The following is a 25,604-nucleotide window of genomic DNA, read 5'->3' as shown; positions in this document are numbered from 1 at the left end:
TCCCAGAACCATATCAATAATAGGTTTATGCCAGGATTGAGACTTTATTCTCTCTAATCTATATTCTCTGACCTGTTGAAGTGTACTTATCATCCTGAGCATTGTTGACAATGTATAGATACTTCCTGCTGACAATATGTAGATATCTCGAGAGTTTTATGTGCAGTGCTGTGTTCTGTTGTTAGGAAATATTTTTTCTGGTTACTTTCATCTTTCTCTCCATAGCTACAGTGTGTACTTGTTTGTTAGAGGGCTTTGCTGGTTGGTTGGAAGTGCCAACGCTGCCTTCTGAGAGAAGAATTAAGCTTTGAAGACAGCCACTGTTTATAATAACTTCATCTTTTAATTTAATTTTTTGCTTTCTGTCAGACTTCCTCATAAAAATTTTAATTTTAGCAAAGTGGGTCCAGCATTTAAATTTCCAGTGGAAAGTCTGCTCTGTTTCTACACAAAGATTCACAAGCAGTTGTGATGAACTCTTGTCCAAATTTTTGTAACAACAGTCAGCTCGGACCTGGTCAAATCTGTATACATAATAGGAGAGTATCAATTTAAACAGCAAAGATGTGTAAATGTTCATTTTTGTGTGGTAAAAGTATTTTCAAAGCTAACAGGTAGTTTCTTATAACATGGTTGAATTGTTTTTTGCTCATGTTATTATAATATTAGTGTACATGAATCCAAACAGGACTGAAAACATGAAAACATGATGGTTCTGACCTTATCAACATTATACTCCCCTCTCTTATTCTGTCTTTGATAACATCAGTGTTATATGTCTAATTGTTGTATGCACTTTTTCAGAGATTTCTATGACAAATTTTGAAATTTCAAAGCTAAGATTTGATTTAGAAAATAAAACACGAGAAATCAGTATTTCTTGAGAAATACTGATTTTGAGTTTTGACAAACTCATTGATTTTTTAGCTCAGGAATCAATTAATCTGTTTTTCTCAGAAGAAGACTCAACAAAATTCCAGTAATATGGTTTATACCTTATTGTTGTTAGAAATGTATCTATAATTGAAATCTTTCAAGATAATTTTTTCTTTTTCTGCCTTGATAGCTGGTACTATAGAGCCATCATTAAGTCCTTTTTCAGGTCTGGTGAGCTTTTATCCAAGCATGGCAAGAGGATTCAAGTGCTGGTACAATCTAAACTGAAAAATGCTACATGGTGGGTTTTTTTTTAATTGAGCACTATCCAGTCCCCTTTTTAAAATCCACTCTGGCCAGCTTTACAATGCTGTAGTGGATTTGTATGATTACATTCCTGTGGATGGACTTCCTCAAGCAGAGAAAAATTGGATATAAGTTTACCTGCTATGGGGCACTATACACTATGTTTTTAAATCAATGTGTATCCTCTTCATTTATGCAAAAAAATATTAGGAGAAAAAAATCCTGGAAAGATATTAATTGCTGGAAGCACTTGATAGACTCTCCTTTTGGGTTCATGTATGTGACCATAGTACATGGAGAAACCAGCTTCATCCTGTGCACACTGTCTGCTTTTATATCTTTGGGAGCTATTTCTGCCCGAAGAATGTGTTCCTAGACTACATTTTCAGAGGCTTTTATTCTACAAATGTGGGTACAGCTTTCAACACCAGACATTTTCAGAGAAAACCACAAAACAGATTTGATAAAACCAGTCCTGCAGAAATTCACTTCTGTTTTTCGATCTACCCATCTTGATTAAAAATTAAAATTACAAAAAAAAAAAAAAAAGAAGGGATGATTTCTCACTTCAAATAAAAATGATTTTTTTTCCTTATAACTTCAATCTGAGTTTTAAGCCAAAAGTTCTAAGATAATCAAATACACGAATAATATTTTATGCCAGGTCAAATGAACCATTTAAACTGATGTAAGAGTTTTTTCTTACTTCTCAGTTAGTCAAATCTTCGTGGGTCAACTAATAAATTATTTTATTAATTTTCTTGCATTGACAGCAAACAAACAGAAGTGAACGAGAAATTCACATAACCTTCAGCTTTAGTTGAAAATGAACTTAAAATATAGAGAGTTGGGTCAAGAGAGTGAATGACCTCCAGTTCCAGATAATATTCCTTCTTGGCTATCTTCCCCAAAAGATTTCATTTTGCCTTCACAGCCTCAGTTTTACTCCCCTTGTGTTTATTATTTGATAAAGTGCTAGCGAATGTACTTGTAGATCAGCAATATACCAAAGATTATTTTCTTGCTGTGTTAGTTGGATTCTTAAGCTGCTTGTGGTTTATTTTGATGCTGAAGTAGATTTTTATCCTACTGCCTGTCTGGGATATATCACTGCTACAACCCAAGTGCCAGAAGTTGTGAGCACAAATGAGGCTAAAGCATAATTTTCATTGTGGAGTTTTATCTGATGATCTCCTCCTGGTTACTTGTATTATTTCTGGACACAAATCTAACCAAATTAATTACTGATTCAACAATCCAATGTTTACTGTATGTAACATGCACTTAACTTATCTGCATGACTTTCATGTTAAGCATAAAATTCAAATATTAAAGGCGTTTCCCTTGACAGGTTTCCTGATAAGGAGAAGCAGCCTTGGAACACAGTAGTACTTGTGTGGGTGCCAGAATTGAAGCTGGATCCAGCACAACACAGCAGGGCAGGTTTGCCTCAGCTCTGGTAGCAGAGCTCAGGCATTTCTGCAGCCCAGATGAGTCCATTAACCTCTGCTGAAGCTCAGAAGCCCTCAGCTATTACTGCTTTCCTAAACAATGATTTGTTTTGAGCTATCACAAATTACATGTTTTTGAGGGAGTATTTGGGATGCAGTGATTAGGAGATGTGTTCTCTGCTAAGGCACGGCTCGGGCAGATAAATGGAATTGACTGATTGGAGAAGAATAATCTTCTCAGCTCCTCTGGCCTCTCTGAGAAGGAGGAAAAGGTTTGCTCAGCTCGTCTACATTTCCCTTTTTAATCTCCCTGTGCAATTGTGAATAGCTGCAATATGTCAAAAGCCACAGGTGCCAGTGCACACAGCAGCTCAGGTATTAAGTTGGAGGAACATTAAATTAGCTTTTTAGCCAATTAACATGGCTGTGGGGGAGACAATCTGGAATAAATCTGCAAAGCAAACAGTTCACAGAAACCCAGCAGGCAGCTCTATGGATTGTTATATTTGTACAGTACTTCATTAGAAAATAAACATGCATCTTCTATTTCAAGCACAATGCACAAACAGTATTAAACCAGATCTGATAGGTAACGCAGCTGTCTCACTAAATGACACATTTGGAAGAGCTGTGTGAATCACTGCAAGAAAAAGGTTGTGAAAACTCTAGTGACTGCAGTTAGGTATTGGCACAGCCAAAACAACTGCTCCTGAGTTAATGTAGAAATGTATTGTCCTCTTGGTTTGCAGTTGCAAAAATTTGTTTTGGTAACGCTTTTAATATCAGCTACTGATTCAATATGTAGAGAAGGAACAAACCATGCACCAGCAAACTGCACTAAAGCAGTCAGCTTTAGCCTGCTTCTGGAACTTCATACTTTGCTGTTTATATTTTTCTCCATTAGAGACCCACAGCAGGAGATACAAAATTCATTGTCAATAGGTTTATTCCTGCCAAAGGAATAAACTGAACTGTGTTTGCTGAACAGTAGGCTTTATTGTAGAAATGCTGGATGTGGCTAGTATTGATGATTCAAGGATCAACCATCCACCCTCCTCCTCGTTAAGGCCTATTCAGAGGATGCCATGAGATGTACAGTCAGAACAGTTAGGATGGACAAAGCTCATCTTTGAAGCCATAGCAGCAAAAAGCACAGAAGATTCCCTCAGCAGACACTCAGCAGCTCTGCTCAGCTGATGGACACCTCTGCAAGGACTGAAGGACTGGTGTACCAGCAATCAGAGCTCACCACACCTCTGCCCAGCACTGGGAGCAAGGCCAGGCATTCACAGAGCTCTTGCACATTGTGGCTCCTGTGAGACCCGTGGCACAGTACAGGGAGCCAGCCAGCTGAGGAATCAGCAGTGCTAAGTGTACTGGCACAATCAAAAAATATGTGGCTCGTGGGAAATGCATATTTTATGTCAGAACAAATGGTATTTCTGTGACCAATTTGCATAAGTATACAGGAAAACGGATTACTTGTCACAAAAGCCTCTTCTATTACAAATAGGGTATTTTCAGACTAATCAGATTTTCCTGTTTTCTATACCAAAAATCTTAGCAGTTAGTGTACCAGTTACAATAATATAACTAGCTGCAGAACATTCAAACAGACTTCCATTTACCAAGTGTTGCTCAGATTTGTAAATAATGGGTTTAGGTATGAGTGTAGGTTTAAATCTGACCATTTTTAGCTGGTTTAATGCCACCTGAGCTTTTCTCCAAAGAAAGAAAAAGCACTAATATGCCTTGGAAGAAAAATGCAACATTTAGCATGGCTCTCCCTAATTAGCCCTGCTAAGAAATCATCCAATGGAGCAAAACACCACATACCTGCACCTAGCCCCCTCTGAACATTTAGTTCAGGTATTTTGATGCAGTGGCCTATTGTGCTGTAAAGACATAGCACGCAACATAATTATCAGCCTGCTCATGCCATAATTAATTAGGGAGCTGTTCTGAAGACCAGAGCTTTTGGATATACACAGTGATGAGAATTAAAATGTTGGCATTTGTCAACAGTTACTTCACCTCAGGCGCTACCTAACAAACCACAGTCTGCTGAATGCATGGAACTGAAATAACCATGGTAACTCTGGGTATATGGTGACGTTTTAATATCCACTACTGCCTATCCTCAGGCCATCACTTGCAGAACTAAATGGCCCATCAAGAGGCAGATGAATAAAGTGTCGTCCGTACAATGCATGAAAAATGTTAAGCACTTTTAGGGATTAAAGCCCTTTTCATTTACCCCAGAAGGGAAAAAGGAGAGATAAACATAATACAAAAGCATGTATTATGAAGAAATAATGAAACTACCACATCCTACTGCAGCGACTGCTACTAAAATGTCAGTATCTACCAATAGCTAGCCCAAATCCGTATCTAAGATACCAAAATTAATTCCTATTTTAAGTGCCTCTTACTACATACTGACTTTACAAATGACAGCAGCAATATCAAAGGTCTTTCATGCTCAGTCACTGCCAAACTGCAGTAGAAAATCTATCTGTTATAAACCACAGCAGTTCTCAAGCAAAGAAGGGGATGTACTACCATACTTTATTAGCACTGTCTTACCATCTCACCTGTTTTTAAATAAAAAGATGGTGGAATAATCTATTTTATAATTTTTTCATCATTCTGAGGAAAAGTCTGATTTTTTTTCTAAATGCCCAGCTATTGTATTATATTACTTCCTCCATGGTGAGGGAGAGGATTTGAATGTATACTAAAGTGTCCGTAAAACTGTCTTGTATTTAGAATTTTCACTTACCAAAATGAAGAGACAACCAGAGGCAAGTTTTGTGTGTTCAGGAATAGTAGAAAACACGGACAAAATCAAGCAACCAAACACAAGGAGAAAACTGAAAAAGAAAGAATATTAATAATTGTTAATATTTTACAGTACCCTGACCCAGTATCTATATTGATTGTACTTCACCAACATTAATAGAAGACTGTCTCTGTACAGTCTTCATTAGTAGAGGGGAACACATCTACCACTTAACTTAGTTCATTAAAGACATTAGAACAATATCCTGTTATTAAATCTATATGTTTCTAAGCGGCACTGCTAGAATTCAGAGAAACACGATTTTCTTGGGAAAATGACCCAATATCCACAGATGTTACTTTTTGTATACAATCCTGCACCTTTATGCAATCCAGATAATTGAAGCATCTTCAAAGAGAGATCTCCAGTGGGAGGGTTGTTTTCCATGAAATGAAAAATCATTTCACCCTCAACTGAGCTCAAACCCCTGCTGCATAAACTTACCAAAGAGCTAAGTTACATATTGCACCTATCTGTCCATCAGAAACAACCTCTTTCTGAGCAACAGACTTAGTGTTCAAACTGCCTGAAGCGAGAGGCAGAGCTACGGCATCACTGTCCTCAATGAACAGGCTCCATTCTGGGAACAAACTTAGTGCCATACAATCCACTGAAGAACTTAAAACAATTACACAAGCCACAAGCCAAGCAGTTACATTCAGGAAAACACGAGCACAATTTTGAGTTTGCATGAGCCTGTATGTTTCATGATACTGATGAAACACACAGGCAAAAAGTCCTAAATCTTTTTGTGAGGAAGATCCAAAGAAATGATATCACTGCAGAAATTCTTGCATATCCCATGTCCAACCCTTAGCAGTCACAGCACGCGTGTTTGCAGATATGAGCCGGCAGAACTGGTATTGCCCTGACACAGATACTGTTGGTGGTAAGGATAATCCTTTCCTCTAGCATTGTCTCACCAACAATACCACTGTGCTAGTGAAACCATCTATGAACTGGATCAGAAATGAGGTTCACTTTACCCACAGTATCATGAACTGACTAACCAGTACCCAGTAATAATTGATTCTACCAATGTTTTGCTAAATTCCTTCTTAAAACACTTATCAGTCACGCTGCACATTGAGCAAACCAACAAAGAACAGGCCTTTGACTTTGGTCTGAATTGCTGGGACTCATTAGCTGATGTTCTAACCCACATGAATAGATATTGTAATTAATGCAGACACATATCCTTCCCTGCCCTTATCTTGACCCATTAGCCTTTCCTTACACTTTCTCTCCTCCATCCAGCTGAGGAAGGGGAGTGATAGGGAGGCTCTGGTGGGCACCCAGTGTCCTGCTAGGGTCAATGCACCACACTGTGAAACCTCTGCCCCCAAAGACTGCAGAAGTTGGCTGGAAAAGGCCATGGTCTGACTTTGAAGTGAGCTCTGCTTTGAGCAGGAGGTCGGACTGGAAGACTCACAGAGTCTTGGTACACCTACATACTTCTGTGTTTCTAACCACTGGATATAACATTAATATATTATTGCATCTGCATACATGTGAGCTTCAGGAGCTATGATTACTTTTTCCCACAGAACATACAGACTTTCCATAGTGATGTAATAGAGGAGTGCTATAATATATCCAATACATTACATAGAAATAAAAGTCTAGTCTTCGGAATTTCTAGTAGAAAATATCTATTTGCAATGCAATAAGACTTTGGAAGTCCATTTTGTAGCATATCACTTAACTGCTGGGAGAAGTACTACTCTAAAAATCAAATATGGTAGGAGCTTGAATATAAATTCTATTAAGGCCTGTAAATAAAATAGTATCCAGGAAGGTAAAGCGCACATTTGGCATACACCATTGGCAAGTCTTATCTTCTAGACTAGAGAAAGGTGAAGATCAACACACGCTTCAAGATTTAATAAAAAACTCATTCAAGTCTCGTGCAATCCCAGGCACAAGTACAGACTGGGCAGACAATGGATCAAAAGCAGCCCTGGGGAGAAAGACTTGGGGATGTTTGTGGACAAAAAGTTCAGCATAACTTGGCAATGCATGCTCACAGCCCAGAAAGTCAACCACATCCTGGGCGGCATCAAAAGAAGAGGATGAGGAAGGTGATTCCCCCTCTCTTCTCCTGTGAGACTGCACCTGGAGTGCTGCATTCCACTCTGGGGCCCTCAGCACAAGAAAGACATTGACATCCGCCAGAGGAGAGCCACTAAACTGATCTCAGTGCTGGATCAGTTCACCTGTGAAGACACGCTGAGACAATCAAGGTTTCCTTGATCCAATCCCGTCAGAAGTCAAGGCTCCAGGAAGCCTACCTTGGATCAGCTTTCCATTACCTAAATGGGGCCTGCAGGACAGCTGGAGAGGGACTCCTCACAAGGACATGTAGTGATAGGACAAGGGGCAAGTCCTCAAGCTGAAGGATGTAAGATTTAGGTGAGATATTAGGAAAAATTTCTTTACTGTGAGCGTGCACTGGAAAAGATTACCCAGAGAACTTGTGGATGCCTCATTCCTGGAAGTGTTCAAGGTCAGGTTGGATAGTGCTCTGAGCAACCTGGTCTAGTGGAAGGTTCTCTGCCCATGGCAGGGGGGGTGGAACTGGATGATCTTAACATCCCTTCCAACTGCAAAACCATTCTGTGATTCTATTTTTCTACAATTCTATTTTTTTTATGATTATGTGATTCCATGATAAGTGACAAAAATCCATCTTGTGAGCAATTTTTCTCCCCATCACTTATAAAAATGGAAAAATCTCATAGAACATTACTGGTAATTTCAGCTGCTACAGCCTTCAGATGCAATCCCCCTATAATTACATGCTACTGATATAGGCATAAATGTGGTTTCTTCTCATTAAGGTTTGCATGGAGGGCAAAATAAAATTAAGCGACTAAGAATTTATAGTAAAAGAATGTAATTTCCTTTTGCTGAGTTTCTTTAGACCTGAATCAATTAAAATGACATTTGCTTACTTCCTTTGTGTTTAGGTATTAAAAATTTCTTGTTTGATTTTATTCCTGTAATACCACCTAAATTGGAAGCCCAGTTGTATTGTGTCTTATCCAAACACACAGTACCAGTTTTCACTGGAAGAGATTTCTTATAGCACAATTATGGAAAACAGACACAGCAGGAAAAAAATAAAGTTTCTTGTTCCCGTATCACAGTTGGAGACCATGGCACAGTAAAGGTAAGGGACTAGCCTAAGGCTACACAGAAAGATTTTACATGTGGAATAAACCTGATCCTTTTAAGTCACAGCCCAACCCTACACAAAACCATCATCCATTTACCCACCACTTGCTTTCCATAGTCTGTCAGGAGTATGATTTAGAATATCACTTTGGGCAAGGTGTTTATTCACAATAGATGGGGAAAGTGAGTCAGGAGAGGGAATGAGTACAGTTAAGCAGTGTATTAATCAAAATAAAAGCAAATATTCAGGAAAGCCAGGTGCAGTGTGGATTAGCACCTGGTTGACATAGTTCTGCAGTTTATCCATGAAAAGCAGAAACAATCCTCACAGCAATACATAAAAATAGTCTTGGAAAGAATTTTTCCCAAAATTCTATAACTCTTGCTCTCAGTTTTTCCAGAATCTCAAAAGGCATGGAGCATCATCATTACTACTACTACTACTACTACTACTACTACTACTACTACTACTACTACTATTATTGTTATTATTGTTATTATTATTATTATAGAACAAAATAAAAATGTTTGTATTTATCCACCCACATATTCAAATATTGGCCCTCAGTCTCACATTCCTCCCTCCAACATTGAACATTTCTTTTAGTGCCCTTCAGCACATTATGTCTAAAATTAAACTGTAAGCATTTTATGCAGGAGAGAAACCCAGTCCTACTAGCCTGGCAAAATGAAAAGCATACATTTAGGTGCTGTAAAACACAATGCTAGAAACAAAAGTGGAATATTTTCTGTAGTTTATATATCACTGAAGTGCTTTTCCTTCAAAGTAAACTAATAGTGAGGATTCACTTGGCATGTTTTTAGTGCAATCTGTTTACTCAGGCCATGTGAAGGACAGCACCTCTCCTTTTTCCCAGCTGGAACTGAAGGCATGAAGGCTGCAGCAACAACTTTCACCTGGCCGAATGTTAAATGAGGATCTACCCAGCAAAAAATAAAGTAATCCCTCAGGTTCAAACATCACAGTGGTCAAGGTTTATCAGAAATTGTTCTTTCCTATTGTGAATTATTTCTCCAGTGACTGATGAAGTGTAGATGATTGCATTAAGCCCTGGACAGTAATTTGATAACCCTCAATAGAAGAAAAAGTATTTTCCCATGCCATCATTTGAACTGTGTGCTATGATACATGCTGTACAAGACTGTGCTGCTGTAGGTAGAGAGTAGTAAAAAGCAAAACACTGAGCAATTATATTTGGCTTCTAGAGATTCAATCTGTATCATATAATTTTTCAGGCTGAAAAAAACACATGGTTTTTCCTCATGCATTCAGTATCAGACAGTAAAACATATGCCTTAGGCAGCAACTTCCCATAAAATTATTCAAGTACTGCCACAGCCTTGTATTTTATGAAAAGCAGCAACTTCCATTTTGTTGCAGCAGTAATCAGTTTTGTTGCAGACCCTTTCATCTTATTCCCCTGCTCCTGAAAGCATATACTAATTGGAAAAAAAGCCAGTTTATGAAAGATAATATAAGTCAGAAGCTTTGATATTTAATCAATCTGCCTCTCATAAACTTTTCTAATTGGTTAATTAGGACCTACCAATTCTCCATTTATATAATTTTCAGCAGAATTTTACTACTGTTTGATTTAAGGTCTGTTCGTATGGAAGAGGATGTTCAGCTAAAAGCAATTGTTAAAACATTACTCAAGGAGTATCATGAGGAGAAAAAACACACCCTGGGAAGATCTTTAAGAGCTATTTTGCTGCATAACTTACTGCTAGAATTAAAATAATCAAAAGTTAAACATCTGCAAACTTTTGTGGCCTCTTCTGTAAATAATAAAAAAAAAATCACTGTTAAAGTGGCATAATTAGGTGATTAGACCACCAGAGTTATTTTCCAGTATTATTTGAGGTCTGATTTAATCTCCATACAAGTAAGGGCATTTAGGATTATGGCCAAAACTGTTTGCAAACCGTTGGCATTGCCATTATCCTGTATTTTGTATGGAAGGTAGAAAATGTTTGAAAGCTTTTGCTAACTCTAACTACAACCGAAAAGTAGTTCTTACTTTTCTCCCTGGTATACTAATGCAGTTACTGCAAATTTAAAGGAAGTTGTTTGCATTCATGAGGTCTGAGTCTTCAAAGAAGTTATTTGAGCCCCTCCATAAGTAATTCTTTCCACAGCCAGGGGCAGTGACCATGCTTTCTTGAGAGTGATCAGGATCTTGCTGTGTTGAGTACCCAAGTGCTGCCTTTACATGATTTTTAGTCCTGGAATACATAAAAATCTGTGTGAGGCATTGCATAAATAAATGTGCTGAAGATTATAGTGGATGGATAGCACCAATAGATACATTACGGGTTTAGATAAATGAGTAAAATACCCAGAGAAAACCCTTGTAAAAAGGGAAGGAAAGACAGTCTTTCATAGCACTGTTACACTTTCATAGGGACTATTAAATTTGGTGAAAAATTCGCACAAAAAGCAAAAAGACAGATGTGCCTTGGCTAGATGTTATCAGCACTCTCAAGCCTCTTGATGTGTGAAAGGGAGAATTTACAGATTCAGTATCCCATGCAGCTGCTGGGGAAGACAGAAGAAAAAACATCATCTCCTGGGCCAGGAGTTACTTCTATACATAAACACAATTTTCAAGGCACCAAGTTCCCACAGAGGAGGAATTATGCATGGTGTTCAGCTGAGGGCTGGTGTACCACCTTTCATCCCAGAGCAGACATGAATGCTCGAGGCAGGAAGGCAGCACAAACCTGCCAGCAGCCTCAGCCTCTGGGCCCTTCCTGGTGCCTCTGAGCAGAGTTATCAGAGCTGACTGGGAAGGTCCTCTCTGAAAGCATGGAAAGAGAAACACTGAAGCATTTTCCTAGCTTCAGGAAGAACTGAAAATGAAAACGTCATCTAATGCAGGCATGAGACAGACATTTACACAGGTCCTGCGGTATCTCCCTTAAAAAGTAATCTTTTCAACATTCCTATAAAACAGATAATGCACTGCTGACATGGTGGAAAAGAATACAGTTTAACAGTTTTGATAGTGCAAGCCATGTGGATTAAATTTTCCATCATTTATAGTTTCACTGTGACTTGTTTATGCAAGAAAATGAGATATGACAAAGGTTATTACAATTTGTTAAGAATGTTTGACAAAAGCTGCATGGAGAATAAGCGTTCTTCCATAGAAAAAGCTCATAAATTTCTTCTGTAGACTTCCTTTAAAATGACTTGCACTTCAACATTTTCCTCAAGTGGAAGAGTGTAGCATGGTGATGACTTGATACTGCACTGCCTTCTACCAAGAAATAGTACAACCTGGCCATGGAGAGGTAGAGTATGAAGACCTCACAGTCTTAGAATGGGAAAATAAACTGGATAGGAATCCTAATCAATAACTTTTGAAAAGAAAAAAGCACTGCAGCAAACCTGTCTTTTTATATATTCTTTCTTTGGGTTAATTGCTACCTTTTTCAGAAATATAGAAATTTGATTGGAATTTCATGTCTGACTTTTAAAATAACTGATCATACTGCTAAAGCAGCTGAGTTGCTGAAGCAACTCTTTTAGAAAGGTGACTTTTGTCAGGCTGTGATGGATAAATTTTGTTTTAAAAATATTTTTCATTCCAATGTGGGATGATTTACTCTCTCTAAAAATTAGGACAGTTTAGCAAGAATTAAACAGTTTACATTTGCAGTGTGAAAAAAAAGTGTTGTCAACCTAAATTGTTCTTTTCTGGAATATTTTTAAGGAATCGTAATTTTAGCAAAGTCTGCTAAGTGATTGTATGTGGCTTCTATTGACAAAGCAATGGAGAGGCTGTAACAGGAGATGATATCAAAACAAAGCAAATCAAATAGCTCAGGTACCTATGGGGCACAAATAAAAGTGTCATTAAATGAACATTTGATAATCCATTCCATCACAGACAAAAACTAAAACATCAAGGTAAGTTTCTCTAGGGTTCTAAAATAGGAGGCATCATACTTCCTTGAGCAAGCACATTCACTCAAAAGGAAAGACAAGACAACAAAACAAGAAATGATTTTTCTTAATGCTCAGAGATACTTGACCTAGATATTTTCTATTTTCATTTGCTTCAACAGGAGATAAAAGAAAGTTAAGAATACAGCATGTGCTCCTCCAGGTTTTAACTATTGTAATGATTGGGAAGCATTATACTGATTTGCTTCAAATCTGTGGAAAATGACAAAATGCTCCTTTTTTCACTCTCAATGCATAGGTCTTTTTGTAGACCAACATTTTCAAATATGAATGCTTAATTTAGTAAATCAAATCTGTATTTAGACAACTCTGCAAGTTTTTTCTTTTGCATTACATAACTCCAACACCCAGTGAGTGACAAGTCTGGTAGCTTGCATAGTGACCTTTGCTTGACCACAGATACTTCACAAGAAAATTAATTTAAAATAGGAATAGAAACTATGTTGTCTTTAGCACTGAGCACAGGTTGCAGAATTTATATAATTTTTTTTAGAGCATATACAAAATTAAGAGAAAACTTTATTATAATGAAGTGGAGAAAATTTAAATTACAATATTAGGCTAGGGAAATAAACACCACTATATAACCTTTTCTTTAAAATAATTTTTCTATTTCTAACCTTTTTTACAGCCTAGGGCAAAGGGAAGTACTCAAATAACCTTTTTCTGTAAAAGTGTTTGCTAACATACTGTACTTAGATGTCTTGCTAATGAGAAAAATAATTCTTAATATAAGGAATGTATAGATGTGCAAGAAAGAAATATGTTCTGTAATCACCAGCATAATCCACTTAAAAAATCATATTTTTGGGTCTTCAGGATTTAAGATAAAAATATTGCCACTACCTTTGATTAGGTTTTTTTAAGTAACGGAGCAAATTTAAAAGAACAGAAAGATTGTAGGACTGCTGGGTATTTTTTATGCCACAAGAGTGGCCTGTTTGCTTGGTGCTCATCAGTTACCTTCATTGCCTAATTGACCATCGGTGGCCATCAGTGCCGACACTGGCTTTGGCAGCTAAAACTAAGAAGGAAACACAGTGTTGAGAGAAAAATAGCCTGCCTACCCTATCCTCTGGAGGTAATCCCACTCACTCTGATTCAGCTGGATCCCTGAGTAATGTGAAAGGGAGCAACACTCCCAATGGCTGCTGATGGTCTACACCATTAAAAGCTGAGGGCTGCCATTAGAATGATTTTGGCCTGGGTAAAACACCACTCTCCTGGACAGTTCCTGGGTCTGGCCTGGGAGGTACCATGTATCTGGATGAAATTTTTCTCTGGACTTGCCTGTACATATTTTACTACAGATAGGTACTTCTGGATGTCAAGTAATTGTGTTGAAAAAACAATATCAAACAAGCCTATTTAGCAAATCAGCTGTAATTTGCAATGAGGATATTTCACATCCTGAGGATATATCACAGCACCAGCCTGCCAGAGTTCTAGTAGCATTTGGACATTGCTCTCAGGCACATGGTGTGATTCTTGGGGCTGTCCTGTGCAGGGCTAGGAGTTGGACTTTGATGATCTCTGTAGGTACCTCCCAACTCAGAATATTCTTTGATTCTATGATTTCAGTACTGTTTTACACCTTAATCAAAGGTAAAGATAGGGACAAAAATCTATTGAAAATGTAATCATTCAAATTCAGGTTCCTTATTGACATATTTAAATAAAAACTTGGGATTAAGACAATTAGCCCAAATTGATTATGAGAGGTTGACACTGTGGGAAGTACTTGAGTCAGCTGTGCATTTTCACCTAAATTATTTCATCCTATTGAAGAGCTCTGGAACAAAAACAAATTTCCTCATTTCTCTTATTTTTCTCCTGTAGTATATTATATACTGGATTTTGCTTTGATTTTACATTTGCTTTACATTGATATATAGTCAACAACATTGACAATTAGGGAGTTTTTTAGGGGAAGGGACACTCAAAGGCAGTCATACAAAGATACTGTACTGTGGTACATGAGCAAATGCGATTTCTTTCCACCATATCTCTCAAGAAAGCATCTTAGCAACCCTTGGCTACTTCTACAATTTTTTATCCTTCCAGACATGTGAACAAAGAAGTACCCACAAATTCTCCAATAATAGCTTTCCAGGCTGCAGAATGGCATGGTTGTTGTGGCAGCAATGCTCAAGTTCATTATATAGATGGAGAATCTATGGAATACTTGGCTTTGTATGGGGATTCCAATTTATTTGCTGTCATTAAATGTGGTTATCTCACATGTTAACCAGAATAGTAGATAAGAAAATAAAGCACACTATAAAAAATATTTATTTTTAAATAAAAAAAATATTTTAAGTGGAAACATCAGAACTTTGAGGTGTAATATATCGCATCATTGTATCAGCCTGTGGTGGCTGTTGGAGGAATGGTACAAAGTGACAAAAAATCAGAGATACTAATTAATTTGATCACTTTATGATGTTTCAATTCAGCAAGTTGATTAAGACAGGAATGATTTATCATATTTAATGCATTGAAATACAGAATAATATTTTTGAGCACTCCATTGTGGAGTGTTAAAAAGGAGAGAGCATGTCTATTCTGAAAAAACCCATATATTCATGATGGAATTAAAAAAAAAAAGTGGTAAGCATAACAGTATTTACAAGTCCAGGCTACCTTATAGCCCCAATGTCCCTCACAGCTACAACAGAAATTTAAGCAGCCATAAATGCCAGGGCTCATTAAATTTGGCAGAAATATGCCATAATGTTATCAAGAATTACCATATAAAATTTTTCTTAAATGTAACAAGATCTAGGTCTTTTTTCTTTAATTTTATTTACTCCTAGAAACTAATAGCTAGGTCTTGGTTTTTGTTGAAACCTTACAGTTGACTTCAGTGGAAGCATGGCCTGTGTTGGGAATTATGAGCTGACTCATAAATATCACCAGAGCAGAAAAAATCCTGTTAATTTCCTATCATTTTCTCCCAGTAGTAAACAAGGATATAAATGGAACACAGAATATTTTTCTAACATAATGCACTGTTAGTATTAAACTTACTTCTAAGAATCAATCACGGCACTTTAGCTCAAGAGTGTTCAGTTTTATACCACACCATTAGTCTTGTCTTCCTTAATCTAAATAAGTCCTGCACTTTCTGGAATCTGAAGTGCCCTTTCTTGTTGTTAGGCAGCAGTACTAACAGATCAGAACCTGATGGCAGAAGCATGTGAGATTGCAAAAGAAGAATCCCATCTTGCAAGGTTCAAACGAAAAATGAAAATTTCCTGAGTTTAACTTACTTACAGCAGCACTTATCTCCTCTCTATGCTCATCCATATAATAATGACAGGAAAGAAGCACAAAGTTTCAAAACTGAGGGGGCAGTGGGGCGTCCACCTATTTACTCATATGCCTTTTTCTTTGTGTTTAAAAGCTAAGGGCAGAAATACACTTTGTCAAGCACTAGGTCTTGCTGGAGAGGGTACAACAAACAGCTTATGGCTTTGTATCACACACTACTTTGAGAACAGAAAAATTCTTGCAGTGCTGTTTAGGTCTTGAGACCTAAAGCAAGATGTAACACTTTTCACAATAAGCCTTTATTCTGTCTGAGTCTCTATAGTCATAGTCCAATGATGTGACTCATTTACTCTATTTTTCAGAGTCTTTTATCTCATAATCACTCCAGCTGGAAAGAGTGTTACATAATTTCTTCCATGCACCAAACAAGATATTCTGAAGTCCCTTCAAGGTGGGGCTGCAGAGCACCAGCAGTGACTTCAGTGTGGGAGGGCAGCACCTCGTGTGCCCACCTCTGCTGGGGTGTTGAAAGGCTGCTGCTCAGACCTCTCTGGTTTCCACATGCCAAAGCTGTGCCTATGCACTGCTTTGGCAACAATAATGTTTCTGCTTCAATAATGAATTGTTTTATTAAATGCTGAGTTGCAAAGGTTCTGGAACAACCGTTGCGCTTATGCAGAATGTTAAATGCACAAAGCGATAATTTATTTTCCATATGGGGAAAAACTTGCTCTTTGATCTTAAACACGTTATAGCTGCTGCTTGCCTGTTTGAAACAACACATGAAGGTGCTTTTACTTTCCAACATTTTATCTTGCAGTGGCTTTCTCTCTTTGCCAAAATTGTTCTACCTCAGAAATTTCTGTGAAACAAGTTTGTGTTTATCAGACATATTGCAGGCATAGAGATAGTCTTATATGAATTCCATTTTGGCAGATCAGTTTCCTTTCACACAGGATGATTCTGTAAGCGCTTATCTAAGTGTTTAAGGCCAGGCTGGATGGGGCTTTGAGTAATCTGATCTAGTTGCAGGTGTCCCAGCCTGCAGCAGGTGCACTAGACTCAACAATCTTTAAAGGTCAGTTCCAACCCAAAACATTCTATGATTCTGTGATTCCATGTGCTCAGTTGGATCAGAGGTGACTGTCAGTACCTACTGCTGAGCACTGCATACTTCCGAGGCTGGAGAAGAAGCCCTGGAGATCCCTTTGTTAACCACACAGATGAAGTCAGTTTCTTGGAACTTCAATATACAAAGTATTAGCCTTCAGTAGTTGCATGGACCATGCTAGTAACTACCTAGACCTGGGGAACAGGCAGACATGCATCTCTGCTAGAAGGAGAAAAACACCTCTGTCAGTACAAGGAGGTCTAGTTAGTTGGTATATTTTAGCTAAGAATGACTCCAGTTCTTTGAGAGCCAAAGGAATACCTCTCTGTGACTCCGAACACAGCATAATACTCTCTTCAGTGTACTCAGTCCAGAAAACTCCATCATAAGACACAGCAGTGTTGTTTTCCTGTATTAACAATGTGAAGCTGAGATACATGGTAATTTTGCCTCCTACAACTCATAAAGGTTCACATTAAAAATCAGTACAGAGTAGGCAATGAAGAGCTTTTGCAAATTACGAGCCTCTGGAGTCTAAATTTATAACTGTCTTTAAAATATTGACTGAAGTGCACAGGAGAAGTTTGGTAGAATTGACAATTTGTCCTTCCTAGGCTAGGAGTGATTTAAGCTATGGCACCCAGACAGAGCACTTCCAGCATAGCCAGGAATTGTTCTTAATTGAGATACACCAGCTGATTTCATCTCCTTGTAGTGAGAGCACTGTTTTTCTGTTTCCAGTAGAGATGCATGTCTGCCTGTCTCCTGATTCCTCAGAAAGCCTGACAAGTGGAAGAGTGGATTCAGGGTGAGCCAAAAACATTTTATATGTTTATGCATAAAAAACCAAATTCTGCTCTTTTCATGTATTTTGTGATACATTATGAACATTTATGTAGCTTTACAGAATGAATGTGGAACAGGACTGGGTATCTTGATTTAACTGAAAAATCATGTAACAGTATCCATCCATTCATATGAGAGCACACAGATAAAAAAGTAACCCAATCAACCAAAGCAACAGAAGATCACTGAGTCAAACCTTCCTATAAAACTGTATGAAATAAATAGGTTTTTAGTATGCCCAGAGCATCACTGAACTCAGACAATCACAGGCAAATAAGTAACCAATAACCTGCCAAAATCAGCATATTAATCTCTAATGAAACTATAGTTACAGTGGCTTCTTTTACAAAGGAAGATCATAAAAATCACAGTCCTGTGTTGGCTGGAAGGGACCTCCAGCAGTTATCTTGTCTAGCCCTGCAGAAGCAAGTTCAATTACATCAGTTTGCTCAAGGTCGTGTCCAGTCGAGTGGTGAGTGTCTGCATGGAAGGAGGCTGTGAACTCTCTGGACAGCCTGGTACAACACCTGACTGCCTGCACAGTTACATTTTTTTTTCTTAACATGTAGTTCCAATTCTTACATAAGAAACACTGAGCATCACATTACTCCTCAAAGTCTAATCATCAAGCAGTTTTGTTATTTTTTTTTCCAGCTCACCAGACTGCATCACTCAATCTACTCTGTTAAGAACAAGTTGTCTTCATGAGCTGGGATAGTCTGCATTCTCATCCTTCTGGTGCTATTCTCTCATAGCTATTCCTCCTTACTCCAATAACCTCACTGAGTTTTTTTCTTCTAGCTGTAAAACATTAATCACAGAATCCCAGAACTGCAGAATCACAGAATCGTAGAATGGTTTGGGTTGAAAGGCACCTTAAAGGTGGTCTAGTCTCAGTATCGAGACCCCCGAACTCAAAATAACTTCACAGTTCATGGTAGAATTCTCATCACTTGCATTTCTATTCTTAGCACTTTCTTTCCTGTTATTTTGCTGGTTATTTTTCCTCCAGCCCAGGCAAGAGCAAAGCTAAACCACTGTTTTTACTGTAATGATAGACATGGATCTACTTTGCTGTAACTTGACTTACTTGTTCATATTCCTTTTATCTTACTGAAAAGACAAGAAATATCATCAAACCTGTGCCAGTGAAATAAAAATGGGTGCATACTAATGATACATTTATTATATAAACTATTATTTCTTTACCAGCACTGAAGGATTTTCCAGCAATTAGCTGGTATCTTCAGACACAGAAGCCCTGAGTAGCTGTTTTGAGCTGCCATACTCATTAGTCTGAGGAGCTCTTTTGAGGCTCAATACAGTGATTAAATGCCCAAGCAGAGGTTCGGGTGTCCAGCAGTGCAGCACTTTCATTTGGAAATTTATTTATCATCTCTAGCAGGTATGTGCTGTCTTTCCACAATGTGTTTCCTCTAGCTGTGTCCAGTAGGGCACATGCTACACCTGCCCACCTTATCAGCTTTTTTGAGTGTAGGGGAAGAATGAGGATTTGTAATGAGAGACCTAGAGGATCTGTTTGAAGATGAAAAGGCTCCTTCAGGCAGTGTGCTGTAATGCAAGCACAACCAGGATGGCTGGAAGGCTTTTGCACAAAGGTAGACCATCAGAGAGAATTACGTTTAAGAAATGAATATTGATATAATTATCGGAGCTTATGACTGAGTGTGACAAGTGACTGCAGCACTTCATGAGACAAGACAGAACTTTTCCACGTTTTTGGGACATGGGAAGAGCACAGCCCATCCACAAGGCCCTGCAGCTGCAGGCATCATATGAAAAGGGCTATGCAGGCAGACCTTGGCCTGACTGCAGAGAAAAGCAAAAATACCTACTGAGTCCCTGATAATTTGAGCTGCAGGAAGACCTTTTCTTAACTCTAGATTTGATCTCTAGCACTTAACAAGAAGTAAAATGCAGCTTTTTGCTTCAGAGGAAAGGGGAGAGGGGAACTAAAAGTCTTTGATTGATTTTTCTTCACAGACCAAAAGAAAAAACTCCAAACCATCCCACTCAGTTGCTTTCGCCGGTTGCCTCAGGAAGTCTGTGGCTGGCTGAATGTGGATCAGGTGACAGCTAAATGAAGCACTTGAAAGTTTCTCTAAATAATTTGATTTTTCTAGACTTTAAAAAAGAAAAGTCAGCTTGGTAATTCAAGTCCATATGAGTCTGGTTTTCATGGAATAAAGTTTGCTGTAAAGTTCTTTGCCATTTCACTGCCTGGACAACCACAGACCAAAGCCTGTCCAGGCCTTGCAGATATGAAAGGAAGACTGTGGAGGAGCCAAGCTGGTTCTTTACCAGCAGGCTGTGGCTTAGGGGCTTCCTGAACCTCAGACTAAGGATCTGAACAATTCTGCTGCTATCAGGTTGTTCATCTCAGTTCTGGTAACTTTCAGCATGCATATAAACTGTGAATGATTTACAAAAAAAGAAACAGCACTACGAAGATGTATACTTTCATTTGTTCACCTGAACCTACTCCTTAGAACCTGCCCTTTTGCCACGTCTGTGTGGCATTCTGAGTGGCTGTCAACCACCACTCCTGTTAATTTAATCTGTTTGCATCTTGACTTTTTAAATCCTTATATGTTGCTACCAAATAAATAATTTTTCAGGAACAAGGGAAGTTACAAACAGAAGTGAGCTCTTATTTCCAAATTCTAATCCAATGACCACTGAACCCAGCCCACGTCAGGTCAAGCAGGTTTGCAGCATTAATGAATGCTGGTGTCTATTTTCCATGACTCACAGTGAGGTGATATGTCTGGAATAATCTCCATCTGCCAGCTTCTGTAGCTTCATGACCAGATCAGTTCTGGGCAGACAGCTACACTACGAGGCTGAGCCACTCAAATGCTTCAACTGCATGTATAGTACCTAACATTTCTGCTTTGCACCACAGGACAATAGCATATTGTTGTTGCATAAAGAGACACTGCTATTTCAAAATATGTTTATAACCTGCCTGATACGGAGGAGCTGGTTGGGACCACACAACTTAATTTTAAAACTGCCTTTTTTTATTATTGCAGTTTCTAGGTAAGTCTCATATCAGATGTATGGAGGAAAAATGGGGGCTAAAACACAGTATTTGGAATGGCATTGCAAAACATCCAAAGGGGAAAAAATCTCTACTTGGCAAATATATTGTGAAATCTGCCCATGAAAATAATGATACAGTGTGGGTCACAGAATCACAGAATGGGTCAAGTTGGAAGGGACCACAGTGGGTCATCTGGTCCCACCTCCCTGCTCAGAGTCATCCCAGAGCATGTGGCAGGGGATTGTGTTCAGAAGGTTCTTAAATATCTCCAGTGAGGGAGACTACACATCCTCCCTGGGAAATCTGTTCTGGTGTCAGTCACCCACACAATAAAGATGTTCTTCATATTCAGGTGGTACTACCTGTGTATTACTTATTACCCATTGCCTCTTGTCCTGTTGCTTGGCATGACCAAGAGCCTTGAAACATCCTCTTGGCACCCTCCCTTCAGATACTGACAGACACTGATGAGGTCCCCTCTCAGTCAACTCTTCTCAAGGCTGAACAGGCTCAACTCTCTCAGCCTTTCCTCATAAGAGAGATGCTCCATAGTCCTCTGCTCAACCTGCTTCAGGAGCTCCCTGTCTTCTGTGTCCTGAGTAGCCCCAAACTGGACACAGAACTCCAGATTTGGCTCACTAGAGCTGAGTAGATGGGCAGGTTTACCTCACTCGACCTGCTGGCAATGCTCTTCCTAATGCACCCCAGGATACCATATTTCCTCAACCAGCAAATATAAAAAGTCTTCAGCTCATTAATCTCTGAAAAAATCAAACTGCTGCTCGCAGCTTCAGTGACTCTTGGTCCCCCTAGAGTCAGCAGAAACTTGTCTTGCATATGGAAGACTAAAGCTGGACCTTGGGTAATTACTGCACAAATGCAAACAGCTTGCTTTTAAAAAATTCTTCTGTGCATGTTGAATGTATGTGATAGATTTAAACAACATCATAAATGTAAACTGTACTTGAGAAAACTGTGCAGCTGGTAGAGTCCATAAAGATAAAAGAAATGTTTCCATAACATTTAATTTTAAGTTGACATTTATATAACAAAACTATGGTAAAGCTATGTTTAGCTGAAGTTGTTTGCATATTTTGCATCCGTATCACCACGGGCTCTCTCCCTCATTTATACAGTTACCACATTTTGGTAACCACATTTATATAGCAGAGGCAACAGCTACCGCAAAAGGAAAACTGAAAACCAGAGAATTTGTAACATTTGGATAAACAAGCCATCAATCCTCGTGTTGTAACTAATCAACAACTGGATGTGTTCACTTTTGACTAAAGCAATTGGCCTGTTTTGAGTGTCTCTGTTGCCCTGTTACTCTGTACTCTGTTACAGAGACACATAGCAGCGTTCGTACCAAGTTCTTGAACATTTAACTGTGAAAATACCCCAATTAATATGATTTTAGTTTGTCAGACAGAAACCCACTATTCTGAGATATTTTCCTTAGCAACAACAAGGCCATAGAAATGTATTTTTTTTCAGTACCATTGGCTTATAAGGAAAAGGCTTAACATAAGCAGATCCCTTCCTGACTGCCACTGCAATATAGAGGTTTTCCTTGATACACAAAAGGGTACTTTTTAAGAGACGCAGAAACGAGCAATTTTCATGTTTGTGGGGTGACATCCCATCCCTGACAGAATGAGCAACAAAATTTGCTGTCAACATTAATGAGGTTAAGATTTCCTGAATCAGCTGGTTTTTTCATAACAAATCTGGTTGAGCAACGTGTATCAGCTGCAGTAAGCTATAGCAAAGATGGGTCTTCACTGCACTTAAAGGTGTGAAGACACAGTGAGACCACAGAGTGTGTCAGCCTGCCAGGTCAGCTTTAAATGAGCTAACTTGAGTTCTGACAAAGTGCAGCCAAAGCAGCACAGAGGTTAGCTCAGGCTAGCTGGCCCATTATTCACCCAGCTTTCCAGACAGGCTGTGTAATTCATGCTTGTGCTCCAGCCTGGCACAATTACAGTACCCTCAATCCCAGGTTGACTCCATAAAAACTAGCTCGTGAGTGTCCACAAAAGCTCCTGCTGACTTCATCTGAGATTTTGAAGGTGTAAGAGTGCAACTTACATACAATATTTAAAATAAATTTCTCTAAGGATCTCTTACAGAAGAGTATCATTTTTATTTTTGTCATCACACAAACAGACATTCTTAGTAGACCTAAGGAAACACAAGTTTCAAAAAATTAACTGAATATCTTTAATGAATGCTATGAAAAAGCTCGAAAATTACAATGAAATGGGAAATTCAGGAAAAGCTGTGCATCGTAATAAGCAAATTCCAGGGCTTATACTTGAAGTGTCAGTTAGGTTACATGACACCAGTGGACTATCAAAATACAGAGAAGCCATTTCTCACTACTCTTGGTCCTTGGAAATCTGTTAATAGAAGTGAATCCAAAAGAAATAAAAGATTATACATCACACACCTTGATATTCAATGAGTAAATATCTCAGGAAGATGCTGAGGACACTGTTTCAGCCAGCACTTTACACGTCTCCCCTCCCTGCTACAGTGCTGAGAATAACATCACAAGCAGTAATACAGAACAGCACTAATCAGATTCGTTTATGAAAGGAAACTACTTTCTTAGTAAAGCTTCCAGCTCTTTTTAGAAACCTCTAAAATTTGATATAGTAAATATTATTGCACACAAGGGTCAACAGTGAAAGATAAACGTTGAAGTCAAAGAAATGTGTGCATGGAAACAGTGCAAAATCAAGTCTGAAACCAAGATTCAGCTTTCTGTTGCGATGGCTGCAAAAATGCTTAGACCTGAGGGAACGCTTTCTAAAGGTGTTTAGCTGCAAATGTGGGTATATGTATTCAGTGAGATGTTTTAGAAGTTCCTCAAATTTTGCACCCTCTACAGTCTTCCTTCAAAATTAAGTCCAAGAAATGTGACAATAGTTTTATTCTTTTCGCCCTGAAAGACATTTAGAGGATTTCAAATGTGGTTCTATGAATCACAATATGGTCTGACTACAGTTTAATAAGAATATTCTCTTGTATCACACAGTATTGTGAAACAAAAGTAGTGATACTTTGCTGGTAATGGTTAAAACCAACTGACTGCTAAGAAGAATCACCCCTAAGAAGAGTGGTTGAAATTAACTGCGCAGCTTAAAATATCTTCCCATTGCTAAAAAATGCATTTTCCAGTATTAAATCAGAGAATAGAGACTTTAGATTATAATATTTAGGTGGCAAATTATAGTTCCTTAAGTGTGTCTGGAAAGCATTCAGTACATAGGAAGTACAGTCTTGGATAGAGTATCACAGGCTTAGATATTAGGCTCACAGGCTGAGATAAAGAGCCAATTACAACTCCAAATTATTTCAAGATATCAAATCCATGTTTTCTCCAGTTCATTTTCTATCTTGCAGGCTTCTCTGTGAATTATTAACAGTGTGGGTGAGAGACCATTGGCTTCCCTTCCCAAACCTAAGTGTCACCCTGAGAGGAGTTCCCAGTGAAGAGACACTTGATGCTACTGAGCTGGAGGTGCAATGCAGGGAGTAGCATTATATATACAGAGCCCCTGTATGGGCTGTGAAAAAAAAACCAACCCAACCTTCACTTTGCACTTTGAAAAGCACAAGTCAAGAAATCTTTAGGCCATGCTCTTGTTTAGACAGCCTTGAAGACAAAACTGAAAGAAACTAAAGGTAGCATTTTATGTTGTATATTACTGGGAAAAATGACACAAAATATGGATTATTGACACAAAATATAACAGAGGCTTAGTTAAGAATATATAAAATGGAATTCAGTAAATGAGTACTAAGGTGTTTCTTACATAGCATGGCGTAACAGCAACAAATCCCAAAACAATTGAAATTATCTTCAAGTATTGCAAATAATAATAAAATTATTTCCCACATTGCACGAGCAAAGAGTATTTTTGTTGTTAAGAGATAATAGCAAGACTTTGTCCCAAAAATGAATAGCAAGATGAGAATGGAAGTCTTGCAGAAGGAATATTGTAAAGATAGTCAGCATGAATGTAGTGAGATTCTGCAGTGAAGAACATTCTGGGCGCATGAATGAGTGCTGGCCATAGCTTTGTGTTAGGACATGTAACTCTCTATTCCTGTCAGGAGGGTCAAGAGAGGAAACGTAAAGAATAAACAACAGCAGAACACTTGCCAAGGGTCCACAGCAAAGAGATCATGCAACAGGAAATAAACAATCAAGGGTAACTGAATCAGAGCAACAAAAGAAATAGAGGGTGAAATAAATTTTTTTTCTACTGTTTTTGTTCTCTATTGCATTAGCATATTTAATTCTTTTATTTCACTCTAACAAAAAAAAAAAACCTTTTGAGAATTTTTCTGTTAAAGAGAGGTACTCTTTCATATACAAAGATCTCCACTGTTTGGATTGTGTTTCCATTTTCTGCTGACTTATCTAGTGGATATATAATATTGAAATTACAAAGTCTTACAGAATAAGTAACAGCGTTTACTGAACTTTGGAATAAAAGCTAAGCAGCTTTAAATGACTTGAAAGTTATAAAAAGAAAAAAGAAAAAAAAACATAGAAAGAAAGATGAGATAGATTATGGAACAATAGACTGTTAAAATAACCTAGTCTAATTTTTATAGCTGCTCAAGTGCTCAAAACATAGCCAAAT

The 25,604-nt window shown here is 38.2% G+C and overlaps 1 protein-coding gene across 3 annotated transcripts in view; it reads right to left on the bottom strand.

The window, feature by feature from the left end:
• Positions 1–25,604, bottom strand: part of KCNQ5 (potassium voltage-gated channel subfamily Q member 5) — a 278,519-nt gene that overhangs the window by 79,347 nt on the left and 173,568 nt on the right. For all 3 annotated transcript variants that reach the window (XM_038131410.1, XM_038131411.1, XM_038131412.1), the window contains exon 2: positions 5,416–5,506. In XM_038131410.1, the coding sequence (XP_037987338.1) occupies positions 5,416–5,506 (91 nt within the window). The remainder of the gene's footprint in view (positions 1–5,415; positions 5,507–25,604) is intronic.

Source organism: Motacilla alba, chromosome 3 (assembly GCF_015832195.1).
Source record: "Motacilla alba alba isolate MOTALB_02 chromosome 3, Motacilla_alba_V1.0_pri, whole genome shotgun sequence".
Lineage (NCBI taxonomy): Eukaryota > Metazoa > Chordata > Aves > Passeriformes > Motacillidae > Motacilla > Motacilla alba.
Note: the sequence above shows the minus strand (reverse complement) of the source record. Positions and strands in the feature narration are given on the sequence as shown.